Raw genomic sequence first — 12,650 nt, forward strand, 5'->3', positions numbered from 1 at the left:
CTATTATATAAATATTATGTATTTATAATTTATTGTTTTGATTAGTTATATGATTCTAATTGTTTAATTTTGTATATTTAACTTAAATGTATGATGGTTTATTTTTTAGTATGTAGATTATATTTAATTTAAGCCTTCTATTACAAACTTGGAACTTGAAATATATTTCGAAATACTTTAACTTTGTCGTTTTATTAGTTATTATTCTGAGAATATGGTTCATAATGAATTAAAATTCCATGGAGTGTGACGTTTTCAATTCTTCTGTAACGGGTAAAAACTGTCTAAGTCAATTATACGTAGTATATCTTCATTAAACATTTTACTAATAAATACTTTCGTTATACACTCAAAAATCATAATAAAGCAGGCAACTTATAAATACTGATGTGATTATCAGTGAGAATCACATCAGTATTTTAAACAATTATACCATATGTCTTTCTCCCCCCTTCTCCTCGCACGCGATTTTCTCTAAAATATTATCAACTATGAGTCTATGATCATATCATGGTTCATGTACTTTTGTGTGAATGCGTGTACGCTTAGCGTATCCTCAAATCCCCTCCGGGTATATAAACTAAAGTTCAAAATAATAATGGCCTACTAATTTTTCGTTCCACACCCCGACTACTTTCACATTATCAACAATATGGGTAGGGATTTTCGAAATGTGTTATCTCAGTAATAGTTGTATTATATTCGGTTATCTGTTTAGGTTTCGTACATTTAACAGATGGATACGTGAACGTCTATACGGATGGGTCCCACAATCCCCCTCGTTCTGGTGGAATCGGAGTTTACTTTGGCGATGATAATAATAACAATGTGAGTGAGAGAGCTCAAGAACCCGTGGATACTTCTCACTGTGCCGAGTTGCAAGCTGCTACTAAAGCTATCAATATATTAAAGCGTCATCATGAAACTAATGTAAATTTATTTACGGACTCTGACGTCTTAAATGAGACTAGGAGTAAAGCTGGTAACCAAAGATGGTGGGATGACTACAATGCTGCCAAGAGTGGTATGAATGTTCGGATACACAGGGTTAGTCGAAGCGATCCTTCGTTGCATGAAGCTCACATACTCGCCAGGAAAGCTACCCGCTAAATGTTGTAATTAATTTAACACTCATTTGTTAGCTCACGCCATTGCTTTCCTCTATTTACTAAATGTTACTTATAATTTCATTGATAAATAGATATTGCTGATGTTGAATTATTTTTTTTCTTAATTACACATGAATACACATACTTCCGTATATGATAAAGTTGTTAGGACAAATTAGTATACCTTAGCTATTTCATTGATCAACATAATTAGAAGTACACACATCCTCTAACCCGTGATTTAAGCCTTCATTCCACACTGAGATATGACTGAACTATGGATTGGCAGTAGGAAGTAAAATAACATATCTAGATAAATACAGAGATTTACTTACAACAAATCCTATTGTTGAATGTAGCTTGTCTATGCTTCCAAGTTAATAAGGTCATTGTGTCTAAATTATAAATACTTGGAAGTCTGTGTACACTTAACACAGGCTAATCTAGGCAGTTAAACCATACAAGTAATATATATATCGAAAAAGTAATGTTAATTGGAACAACAATCGTACGACTCAGCAAGAGAGATTTAATTAATTTATTTGTTTAAAAAATTTGTCATATTCGTCATATCCAATGGACTTCTTTCGCGGAGTAGACGGGAATATGAACATCTGTCTACTCAAGTTCCATTGAATTTATATCTGTAGATGCCATTGAGATTTCTATAATGTTCAGGGATCTCTTCTCTTGGGTGGTTCTTCAGCTTCAATTGAAAGACCCCTTCTCCTTCAATGGATAATTTTAATATTAATTCATTTTGTGATGTATGTTAAGTTTGAATTTATATTTAGCTAATGTGGTTTCTGATCAAATTTATGAAAATAGTTTAGACAATAAAAAATCTCTGATATCTATTTTTTTAATCTGGTCTGATTAAAGCTAACTGAGTACACGAATTATAAGAATGGTTATGGAGAGGGTATGTTTTCTTAAATTCAATATTCCTGCCTCGATCAAAATACAAGTAGTACTCTCGATATAGACTCCCAAACTATTTCAATAAATACTACTACATAAAATAAAAGTTAGATCATGCAACCCAAAACTTGCAACCTGGTTTCACAGGTAATAACTGTCAGGATAATATTATAATTTCTAGTATTATATATATATAAAGGAGGATTACAACCGTAGAAATCAGTACTTTGAAGTTTTTAAGTCCCAATATTGGATTGGTCTGCTTAGAATAGATGATTTATCAAAAACTTCAATATGTACATTCAAAATATATGTATTCAAATGGATTAAGAGACCCCTCCTCCCCTATTCCTCCCTTTCGACATTAGTAATTGTTGATACTTCTCCAATTTCTTAGCCTATGTATAACTTAAGAAATATGATAAGATCTTTGGAAACAATGTAAATTCGATACCTACAAAAAATATGATTCATAATATTGATTATTTCATTAATATTGAATATTTTGACGTTTTGATGTGTACCTATTAATAATTTTCAATGGATATCTCATTCATTCTCTGAAGTCCAATTGCAGGATGAAGGGAATTCAGAAGGATTCGGGAATGGGCTGGAAAGCTGTAGCCCCTTCCCCCCCCCCAAACTAAAGGATTTTGGCCTCTTACTCAAAAAAAAAAATTCCAAAAAAGTTTAATATTTGAAATTTTTTTCCAAAATATTTAATTTTCTGTTAATAGCTATGGATTTTTGAAATTGTTTTCCAGAAAATTTAATATTTGAATTTTCATTTTTGAAATTGTTTTCCAAAATATTTAATTTCGTGTTAATAGCTATGGATTATTGACATAGTTTTTCAAAAAGTTTAATTTTCGAAATTGTTCTCCAAAAAGTTAAATATTTGACATTTTTTATAAAAATCTTGATGGTAGAATGGTACTCTTAAGCAGAGTTTTGCAGAAAAAAAACAAAAACTTATTGATATTTCTAATAAACCAGATCTGGAATGGAGATCGACTGTGTGACTGTATGCTCAGCTCTGACTTATATATTTTTTTCAACTTCTTAAATTAATAAATGTGACGCAACAACAAAGGTTGAGTGAATTCAATTTATCCAATGATCCGAAATTAATGATGATTTTCTTTTCAACAGACTCTATAGTAAGCTCAGTTATCTTCTGCTTTGTTCGGCTAGAGTCATAGATAAGATGAAATGGTGCTTCCTCCTCTATTTCACAGATTTGACAAATCGGGCTCAGGATTTTACCTATTTTAAAAAGATGTTTATTATATTGTATCTGGCCACTAACCATACCTACTATACTTGAGACTTGATGTCTCAAGTATATGTAAACTTTTGTTCCGATCTATGGATCGGCGATAAATTGCTTAGATTGGCGGCAGCTATCCAACTATTGTCAAATAGTTCGCCACTCATTCAATGTGGTTTTTCTGCACCTTCCTTGGCTAAAGTGTCAGCAAGCTCTTGGAATACTGTGTTTGGATCATCTAGTACAAACGTGTGGAATTGAATGTAATAATAAATCGTGTTATTCCGTCACTCCCGGTAATAAAGAACAAGTCATTGGGATAATTACATATATTGATCATGAATAATTAATTTTAAGCATTCCTTCGGATTCATTCCACTCTTACCATATAATGAGCAAATTAAGTGTTAAGGAGACATAACTAAATTCAAATACCGACTATGTACAATGTTTGCTTGACACATAAACCTTTTAGGATTAAATGTAGTCAAAAACTTTCATAGTCTGTATTGTTATCTAATTTAATTATTTATCATAATTAGCCAATACTTATAATTTCAATATATTATTCATTATGTTAACATCTAGTGCAGCGTATTATAATAATAGATCAAATTCGAGTAAAAAGTCTTGAGGCTTATCGCACAAGAAAATATTTAATTTTACTAAAGACATCAATTGAAGGAAATTGTGGATCAATGCCATCAAATGTGGGAATATGACTCACGTGAAAGACTCAAGAGTTTACCAAGTAATATAATCAACTATTTTTTACTTTGTGAGGGATACGAAAATTAAATATGTTGGGTTGTTTTATTAGGATGTCACTGGGCTCTATATTCTAACTATTTATGCTTAAATTTTTTGCTTCAGGCTCACTTGGAATAATCAATGTTTCTGCAAAAGTCTCTAAAAGGCCAGTGACATTTGGTAAATAATGCAATTTCTACTTCATATCAACATTTTATGATAAAAACAAACGAAAGCTCCCGTTTAACCGAAACAGAGATACAGAAGAACATCAAAGTAAACAAATAATTCTAATGTTAGATTATTCGTATGCAAAAACTCATGGGGTATTAAATATAGATGATTATTCGGATCACGAAGTTAAAAATCAACTCTTATCAGTCATTTTTATCCAAGAAGCACCTGAGATTGAAGTTTTAACATACGTATAAAGCTCTTATTGTATCAATTTATTAACGGAAAATAAAATTTGTCTGCAAAAATACAGCATCTTCAAACAAAACTTAACAGGAACAAGGGTTTGATAATGTCAACTACAAAAACGATTAAAAGATATCGAATATGGTGGTATCTGTAAATGATATAGTAGAGGCCTTGATATATTACTTTTATCATATTTATTGTTTTAAGTTCAGTTTTGTCGCAAAACCTATGTTGAAAGGCTCATGAATGAAGATCGATTAATTCATTTGGTCAAGTCCAGCAGTTAAAAAAAAATACTAAAATGAAGGAAAATAGATAAATAGAAATAAATTATTTTAAATTATTTTATACCCTATCTTGAAGCTATGTTCTTTCTTATGAATTTGTAATGGTTTAATACACTTTACAGATTTGCTTATGGTTCGTCAGGGTATGAATATATTCTTCACCAATTTATTTCTTTTACCCTTGCTGAGGTCAATGTGAAGGAAAACTGAAGGCATTTGATTTGAAAGTGGTATTTTGAATGATGTTTTTGAATTTTGACTTTTAAAATAACGACCTTCAGTGAAAAAGACAAAAATTGTGTACTATTGATGTATAAAATGGTTATAAAAAAGTCTAGAGACTATGTTCAAGGACTAGATTGTCTAATGGGCAGATTACTCTTCCAGAGCCCACAGGTGAAAATGCAACACATATTCTTGTCATTGTGCTCGCTGTAATTGCAAGTAGATGGAAACAAGTATTTGGTTATTTATTCAATCCAGATTCAGTCAATGCGTCTGTACTGGGGATAATTACAAAGGAGATCGTCATAAGAGCTTTGGTCTACAGATGATATATAGGGCCATTAAACCACCTCTGTTGGTAAGAAGTTAATTTGGAACAAAAGATGAAATTGTCAACTTCTTCCCTCATCCAGAAAATCCCAAAGAAAATGTATACTGTCTTTATGATGATCCTCATCTTCTAAAAAATCTTCATACATCTTTTATAAACAATATTGAAATTATTTTGCCATCATTTTTTTGGGGAAGAAAGACATTTATCAAACTATATTGTTTCCGTAAAACATCTTCAAAAACTCATAGAGTTAGAAAAGTTTAGGAATTGAAAATTGTTTCAAGGCTTTCTGAAAATGTCATAAATCTCAGCTACTTTTTCAAAAATGAATGTCGCTGATGCAAGTGGTGCAGGCCTGAGATATTCCACAATCCAGGAGTCTGATGGGTTAATCTTATTAATGGCAGAATGTATTTATCTAATTAGTTCCTGGTTTGAACTCATGACCTCTCCATCACCCTTTAAGTCATCAAAATCTCGACAAATATAACGAAGCTATTCAAACTTTCAAAAAGATGATTTGTCAATGTTATGTGGGGAAAAAGGTTATTTGAAGGCATGTCAAACTGGTATCATTTTGTCGACAACTTCCACACTTCAGTTGCCCAAGGAACTCCTTCATTATGTCCATGAAATTTTTCATTCATTTTAGATGGAAGATTTACTCATGATGCCGTGAAAAATTTATTCAGCCTTTTTAAGAACAATAGATTGAATTTGTTCTTTCAAATTTATAGTCTTCATGTCTAAAATGTTTGCTACATAATTGCCAATTTCGGTAATTTTTATTCTGTTCCTGATAATAGTGTAATAATAAAAAAGTTTACTTTTAATATCAATACATTTTTAAAAGTTTACATAAATATAATTTATAACCTTGGTATAGCCATCATCCAACTATGGAGGAGAGTTTCATTATCTATAGGTTGCCTTTCACAAAAAGTATTGCATTCCTTTGGATTGCTGGAGTAACCTAATCTACACTTTGGAGAACAACATGTTGCTGTCATTGTTGTCAATTAGTTACGAATACAGAGTTCCAATATAGTAATAATTAAATATACAATTTTAATTCCTTCCAGAGCCTATTCTTCTTTTCTATTAATAGCTAGACGATAGTAAATTTTTTCTACACACAATGGTAGGCAGCAAATATCAGTAGTAGGCATCCCTTTTTATACATCCCAGGCTAATCCAACGTTATTAATTGTCATACGATATGATGGACTATTCATATTAAAAAAGACTCATGGATTTATAAAACAAGCATAATATTAAGCAAGATTTTTACCTTTTTATATCCAGTATGGGTCAGAAGAAAAGGCTGTGGTGAGGGAAACTACTGAGAGGATTTCAGGAGGCATTCTAGGAACAAATACAATGATATTGGAATGTATAACTTCGTTTCTAAAAATTGTATTAAGCAGTATTTATTAAAGAATATGAGTTTTACAACTCCAGATATTCATTCAATCAATTTAAAATGAGAATCCGGCTACAACTTCATTCATTTGTAAAACCAATTTATTGAATAAATTTAAATGCATACTTAATGAGACCAAAAATTTTTTATTGGATACTTGATATCATTATCTAATTTGGTTAACTGAGGTACTTATAGTTAGGGCTAACTCTATGGGAAGATTTCAGGCCCTTGAAGAATTAAGATTTGTCATATTTCTCTTAAAGTTATTGTATTTTATTTTCTGTTCAAAGTTTAACAGTTTTCTTCCATTATGCCTATTATTTCATGCGTTTCTCCTACGACCTGACCCTTGAGTGCCTCTCCGAATTATAAAAAAGTGGAAATCACTACCTTTTTCGGCCAAATAGTCCAAATTGTCTTTCGGCGAAATGTTCACTCTGTTAAAAAAATTTCATCCAATGTTTTTAGAATCGAAATTGACTTAAAAATTTGCATATTCTTTTTAACTTTACACACAAAAAATATTCACGTCCCAATATCATTTGTAGAAAACAATTACTGAATTTTGTGTTAACTAACCCCACTAAACAAACAATGTCTCGGTAAATGCAAGTACTGTCATATGTTTCATTAAACTAAAACTTTAGACTTGACTAGGACTAGAAAAGTTGTACATATTATTATGATAGTGTTGCCTATTGCTATTGCACGCGAATTAATAGTAAAACATATTCTTTAACGTTTATCCATAGTAAATTGATTTCATTGTATTGATGGCTACACTGGCTATTATGTTAATTTATTTGTAATTTTTTTCATGCATTTAAATCTATTTCAAACCTGGTGAGATGATTAATTTAAAAATAAATGAAAGCTGAACTCAACTCTTTTAATTGATTGAGAAACAGACGGGAAATTATTGAATTAATTCAAATTTCCTAATTTATAATCCAGTGTTTTTTCACTCCAAAAAGAAGTAAGTGAAGAATTAATGTAATATTTAATATTTTCCAAATTATAAATCACTGTAAAAGTGGCAATCCCGAAATTTTACTCCATCAGCTGTTTATTTCTATATATAGTTAAAAAATAATTTTTGTGGAAAAAAAAACAACGAATCAACATAGGATTCCATTCAACATTTATATATTTTGTGAACATTATTGTATTATGATTTTACATTTAATTAATATAATAATTTGTATATTAAACTAATAATTTTTATTTTTATTAAAAATCATTTAAAAGAATTTTTTTGTGATTTTTCCATATATGTAAATATGTAACAAAACCAAAAAATCAATCCAAAAACACACATTTTAACCAAAAAAAATGCAAGTTAATTTTTTTTTAGTTGTTATTACCCTTGCAAAATATTTCTACAAAATATGTATTTTGAAAAAAAAAAAATAATAATAATAATATAATGATAAAACTGGAAAACAAAAAAAAAAGGACAAAAATAAATTGCAGTCAGTTATAAGCATCACAGACACTGTTTATTACGATAGAGAAAAAAAAATATTAAACCAATAATAATAAACAATTATATTAATTTTTTCTATAAATTTGTCTATTATCCAAGGGAATTTAAATATGAAATATTGAAAAATCTCCCAATTTGCTCCTATAATTTTTTTTATTATTTTCTTCGGAAAATAATCAGTAAATGGGAACGGAAAAAAATCAAACAATAGACTAGGATGGGAAAGTTGGAAATCAGGGCTATTCAATATGTGGTGGACTACCAAAGGATGAAAGGAGAGAAATAAAAGAACTTATAGCCTCAGGCCGTCATTATTATTCAGATAAGTGATTCCCAACCTTTTTCTATCACTTTAGAGCCCTAGTTCAATATATATGTTAATTCATTTTTTATAAATATCCTCAACTATGTGCTATATTTATGCTTAATGTAATCTTAACGGAGTCAATCCAGTTTCAAGTTGGAGCTTAGCATCATTTCCTCATGGACTTACTCTCGATTGGGCACTCGATAGATTTTAATAAAATTATGTTAAAAGAATGGAAGGGTCCGCATTAAATTTTCTAGAGAAGTAAGTGAATTATTTTTCAAAAAAAGATTTTAAATTATATCAAAAAATCAATGATTAAAAAAGGAGGCCTTGCTCTGAGCTATTGACAAGTTTCCTGAGAACATATTTTGACTGGATCCCCCCGGTTGAGAAACACATAGTTAAACAACAGTAAAATGTTCAGAATACATATTTTGGGACATGGATGAAACACTTATTTGGCATATACTATTCTCCTGGGTTTATAAAGAGGTGGGTTACAATCAGTAACAGATTTGAACCATGGTCCACTTATTGTAGTCCCTCATATAGTAGACTCTTGATAATTAAATAGCCCTGATTTTTTATTGTTTCTAGCAAATCTTTAAAAAAAAGGTTTTTTGTCAATCAGAAAGACTGACAAAATTATCAAGACTGTGGTGCAGGAAGGATCGCCGCTCAGGTATGTGCCTCGCGGATTTTTTGTACTTAAAAAAAGAATATTTATTAAAGGGGGGAGGGAGTGAAATTAAATAAACAGCAAGTTAATTATATAATGTTTTTGTTTAGGTTTTTTTTTCTATATAAAAAAGCAGTCAGTTAAAAAACACACAAAATCGAAAAGATAAGAAAAAATTATTTTTGCTTTAAGTACAGTAATTATAATAATAATTTATTTATTTATGTGTATATATAATATATTTAATATTAAGAAGTTAACAATATACCGGCTTCTTACCAAGGGATGAATTCTCTCCAGAATATATGTGTATATAGATTGTATTATATTAATAGTTGTATTTAGATAAATATATTTATGTTTTATTTCACTCTTAATGCGCGCGTAGTTCTCTCCAAAAGATTTAGCACTTTTAATTAAATGAAATGTATTTTTGTTAAATGAATTATTATCTCTCCTTGGAAAATATAATTGAAATATTTGTTTGAAAAGAAAATTTGTAAGAAGAAAAAAAAAAAAGAAGATTATTTTACATAATAAGACGACCATAATATTTTGTATGTAATAAAAAACAACACTTATAAACGATCAGAAAGACAAGATTTTTTTCTTTAAATAATTAATTATATATATATATGTATATATCACCTAATATCTAATTTATCTAAATAAGGAATGCCCGTTAATAAATTATTTTAAATATGTGTAATTTTAATTTATAAATTGATCCTAAGCCAATTGGGTGTCGTGTTTTAATAAGGTTCAAATCATTCCTTAATTAGTTGGTTTTGTTTTGTTTTATTTTTAATATAGGAAGAAAAATTATCTAATTAATTATTCACTGGGTTATTATTTTATAAATGTATTTTACGTATTTGAACTAGAATTTTAAAAAATAAAAAAAATATCCAGAAAAATGTGTGTATTTTTAAAAAGGAGAAAAAATCATTTGATTTTTTGTCAATCAGTTATAAATAATATGAAAAAAATTTATAGTAATAATGTCTACAACAGTCTTGTTTTAGGTGCATTTTTTTCTGGTACTTTTTTATTCTAAAATAAAAGGACGTTGAAGAGGTTTGGGAAAGGAGAGTTGGGTGGGTGTATTGGGTATATTAAATGGCAAGGGGGACTTGTTCTTTCTCCATGATTTCAGGCCAAATGATCACAACTTAATAATATAATATAATATATTTATAATAATGAGCTATAAAATAAAACTACGGAACTTTAATAAAATATTAATCACGCAACTTCATTTTACTCTTGAACCGGAAACCTTACAACTCTCAATCTTTCCCTCTGTGCTTGTAGGGTCATTCAGGTGTTGTAAAAAGGGATTAACAAGAAGAGTGGCTGGAGGATGGCCCTCTTCAATTTTTCCCAAATCCGCAACATTGTTTGAAGAGTTTTTTGAAGAGTTTTTAGTTGGGATGACGCAGTCATGTGCTACTTTCAAATGTTGTTTCATTTTATCTGGTCTGGAAAATTCCTTATGACAAATTGAACATGGGAATACTTTTCGAGAGGATCCTTCATGATAGAGGAAGGCATGTCTTTGAAATGAATATTTGTTTTTGAAATTCTTTATAATTTTTAGCTTTTCACATTCGCGGCATCGGTAAGTTCCATTTTGGGATATATCTGCGTAACGTAGTAGATCCAAGCCTCTTACAGACATTTCAGACATTGATTTCGGCTCGTTTGTATTATTATGACCCAGTTTTCCACCGTTACCACTCATCAGTGTTTGAGGGGACTTGGGGGAAATCGGAGAGCTTACGACCTCTTCACCCCCAGAGGGCTCCTCTTTCTTTGGAGTGAGTAACTCACCTAAAATTATACAAGAAGAAGAAAAATTCAGTTTATAGATCCATTTAATTAATTAAAATTTGAGTAAATTAAATTAGTTATATATTTGTTCATAGAGGGAGTAAGCTTCAATTTTGATACATATTATTTAAAATACCTACATAAATGAGAGTCTCTCTCTAAGTATATGACTTATATTTACAATGTACATACATGCTTGCTTAGCTGTAAGTGAGATTCCTCCTGTGAATAATGCATCCTATATGTGTATGTACTTTAGTGCAACTACCATTGGATATATAAATAATAATAAAAATGCCTCGGTTGGATTAGCAGTGTTCACTCAGAGGATATAGCCAGCAACGTGATTTCCCTTATATCTACTTAACATCTTCTCTACGAAAAACTAAGTATCATCTAACGACGTTATGTTGTGTAATTGAGTAATTGAAAATTTGATATAATAGAGACATACCACCACCAATTAAATGTGGGGTTCATTGTATCCTACTAGTAGTACAACATACATATTATATTTGAAACACATTTTGTCCCCTCGTGTATATATTATAAACAAAAAATCCGATCCTTTTTGACTGAGTAAAAAATCAAATTGACATGGCAATATTTGTTGCTATGTCTGTCTTATTGTTGTTGCTTGCAAATATGATAGCGCCCTGGATGATCATCATCAGAGCCCTAACGTCCTTTTTATTAATACTTCTTTCTTCTTTTTTTGTCATGGACTAATGTATGTGTATCTTTCTGGTACGTCAACACAAAGACAATCTAGAATAAATATCAAGATTTTTTATTATTATTTCACAAATATACTGGCCAATAAGTCATGGACTTATTATTTTTGAGAATATTAATTGGTATCTGATATGATCCTTTTAGAAGAGAATCTATCAATTCCAAATTATTTTATTATGACTTCTGTTACTATACATAAAAAGTGCAATTTGCAGTTTAATAAGCATAATTTGTATGTAGAAATTGATGCTAATTTATTATTTGTGAACGATTACAAAGTAATACAGATAAGTGTTCATATCTTTAGCTATGACGAGACGAACCAAAGTTTATTTTGCATGACGATCATGAAAGGAAACGAAACAATATTTTTCAATGTTTTTCCGTACTAAAACAAATAAAATTTTCTGCTTTCGATGAAATAAGGAAGAGACGAGAAATATAATGAAAGAAGAAAAAATGAAAATTGATCCATACTCCATTTTGAGATTATCGCTTAAACTGCGGACTCCTCTGTTTGTGGGGACGAACCAAATATAAGTTATTCACACATACAAAGAGAGAGAGAGAGAGAGAAATGGGGCAGCTTCATTCATTCATTGAACCTGTAATATCTACCCTTTGTCAACTTCCACATACAAAACAATAAAATATTTTCCCTTACAAATTATCTATAGGTATAATGTTTTAATTACAATTTGTATCCACATAGTTATTACTGTAGTGTGTAGTTATTTTAACAGCCACGGATTTAACCAGGGACGTGATATGACTTAGCTCTCCTATATATACTACCTATTAAATCCACGCCAAGGGAAGAAGAATAAAAAGCATGAAACAAAGGTAGGTACATACTTAGGAG

General features: G+C 30.0%; 2 protein-coding genes and 1 long non-coding RNA gene across 6 annotated transcripts in view; 2 read left to right on the forward strand and 1 right to left on the reverse strand.

The window, feature by feature from the left end:
• The first annotated feature begins 518 nt into the window (after positions 1–518).
• On the forward strand, positions 519–1,218 carry LOC121129681 (uncharacterized). The gene is made up of 2 exons (XM_040725405.2): positions 519–656; positions 719–1,218. The coding sequence occupies exons 1-2, from the start codon at positions 653–655 to the stop codon at positions 1,108–1,110; spliced, it is 396 nt and encodes a 131-aa protein (XP_040581339.1). The 5' UTR covers positions 519–652; the 3' UTR covers positions 1,111–1,218.
• Positions 1,219–3,152: 1,934 nt separating this feature from the next.
• On the forward strand, positions 3,153–4,534 carry LOC139907214 (uncharacterized). Its single transcript, XR_011783669.1, has 2 exons — positions 3,153–4,051; positions 4,174–4,534. It is a non-coding gene; the product is annotated as an uncharacterized lncRNA (long non-coding RNA).
• A 3,340-nt stretch (positions 4,535–7,874) lies between these two features.
• Positions 7,875–12,650, reverse strand: part of LOC121129836 (protein tramtrack, alpha isoform) — an 80,250-nt gene continuing 75,474 nt past the window's right edge. For all 4 annotated transcript variants that reach the window (XM_071893472.1, XM_071893474.1, XM_071893473.1 and 1 more), the window contains exon 5: positions 7,875–11,053. In XM_071893472.1, coding sequence (XP_071749573.1) covers positions 10,476–11,053 — 578 coding nt within the window. In that variant the 3' untranslated portion in view covers positions 7,875–10,475. The remainder of the gene's footprint in view (positions 11,054–12,650) is intronic.

This window comes from Lepeophtheirus salmonis, chromosome 14 (genome assembly GCF_016086655.4).
Source record: "Lepeophtheirus salmonis chromosome 14, UVic_Lsal_1.4, whole genome shotgun sequence".
Lineage (NCBI taxonomy): Eukaryota > Metazoa > Arthropoda > Copepoda > Siphonostomatoida > Caligidae > Lepeophtheirus > Lepeophtheirus salmonis.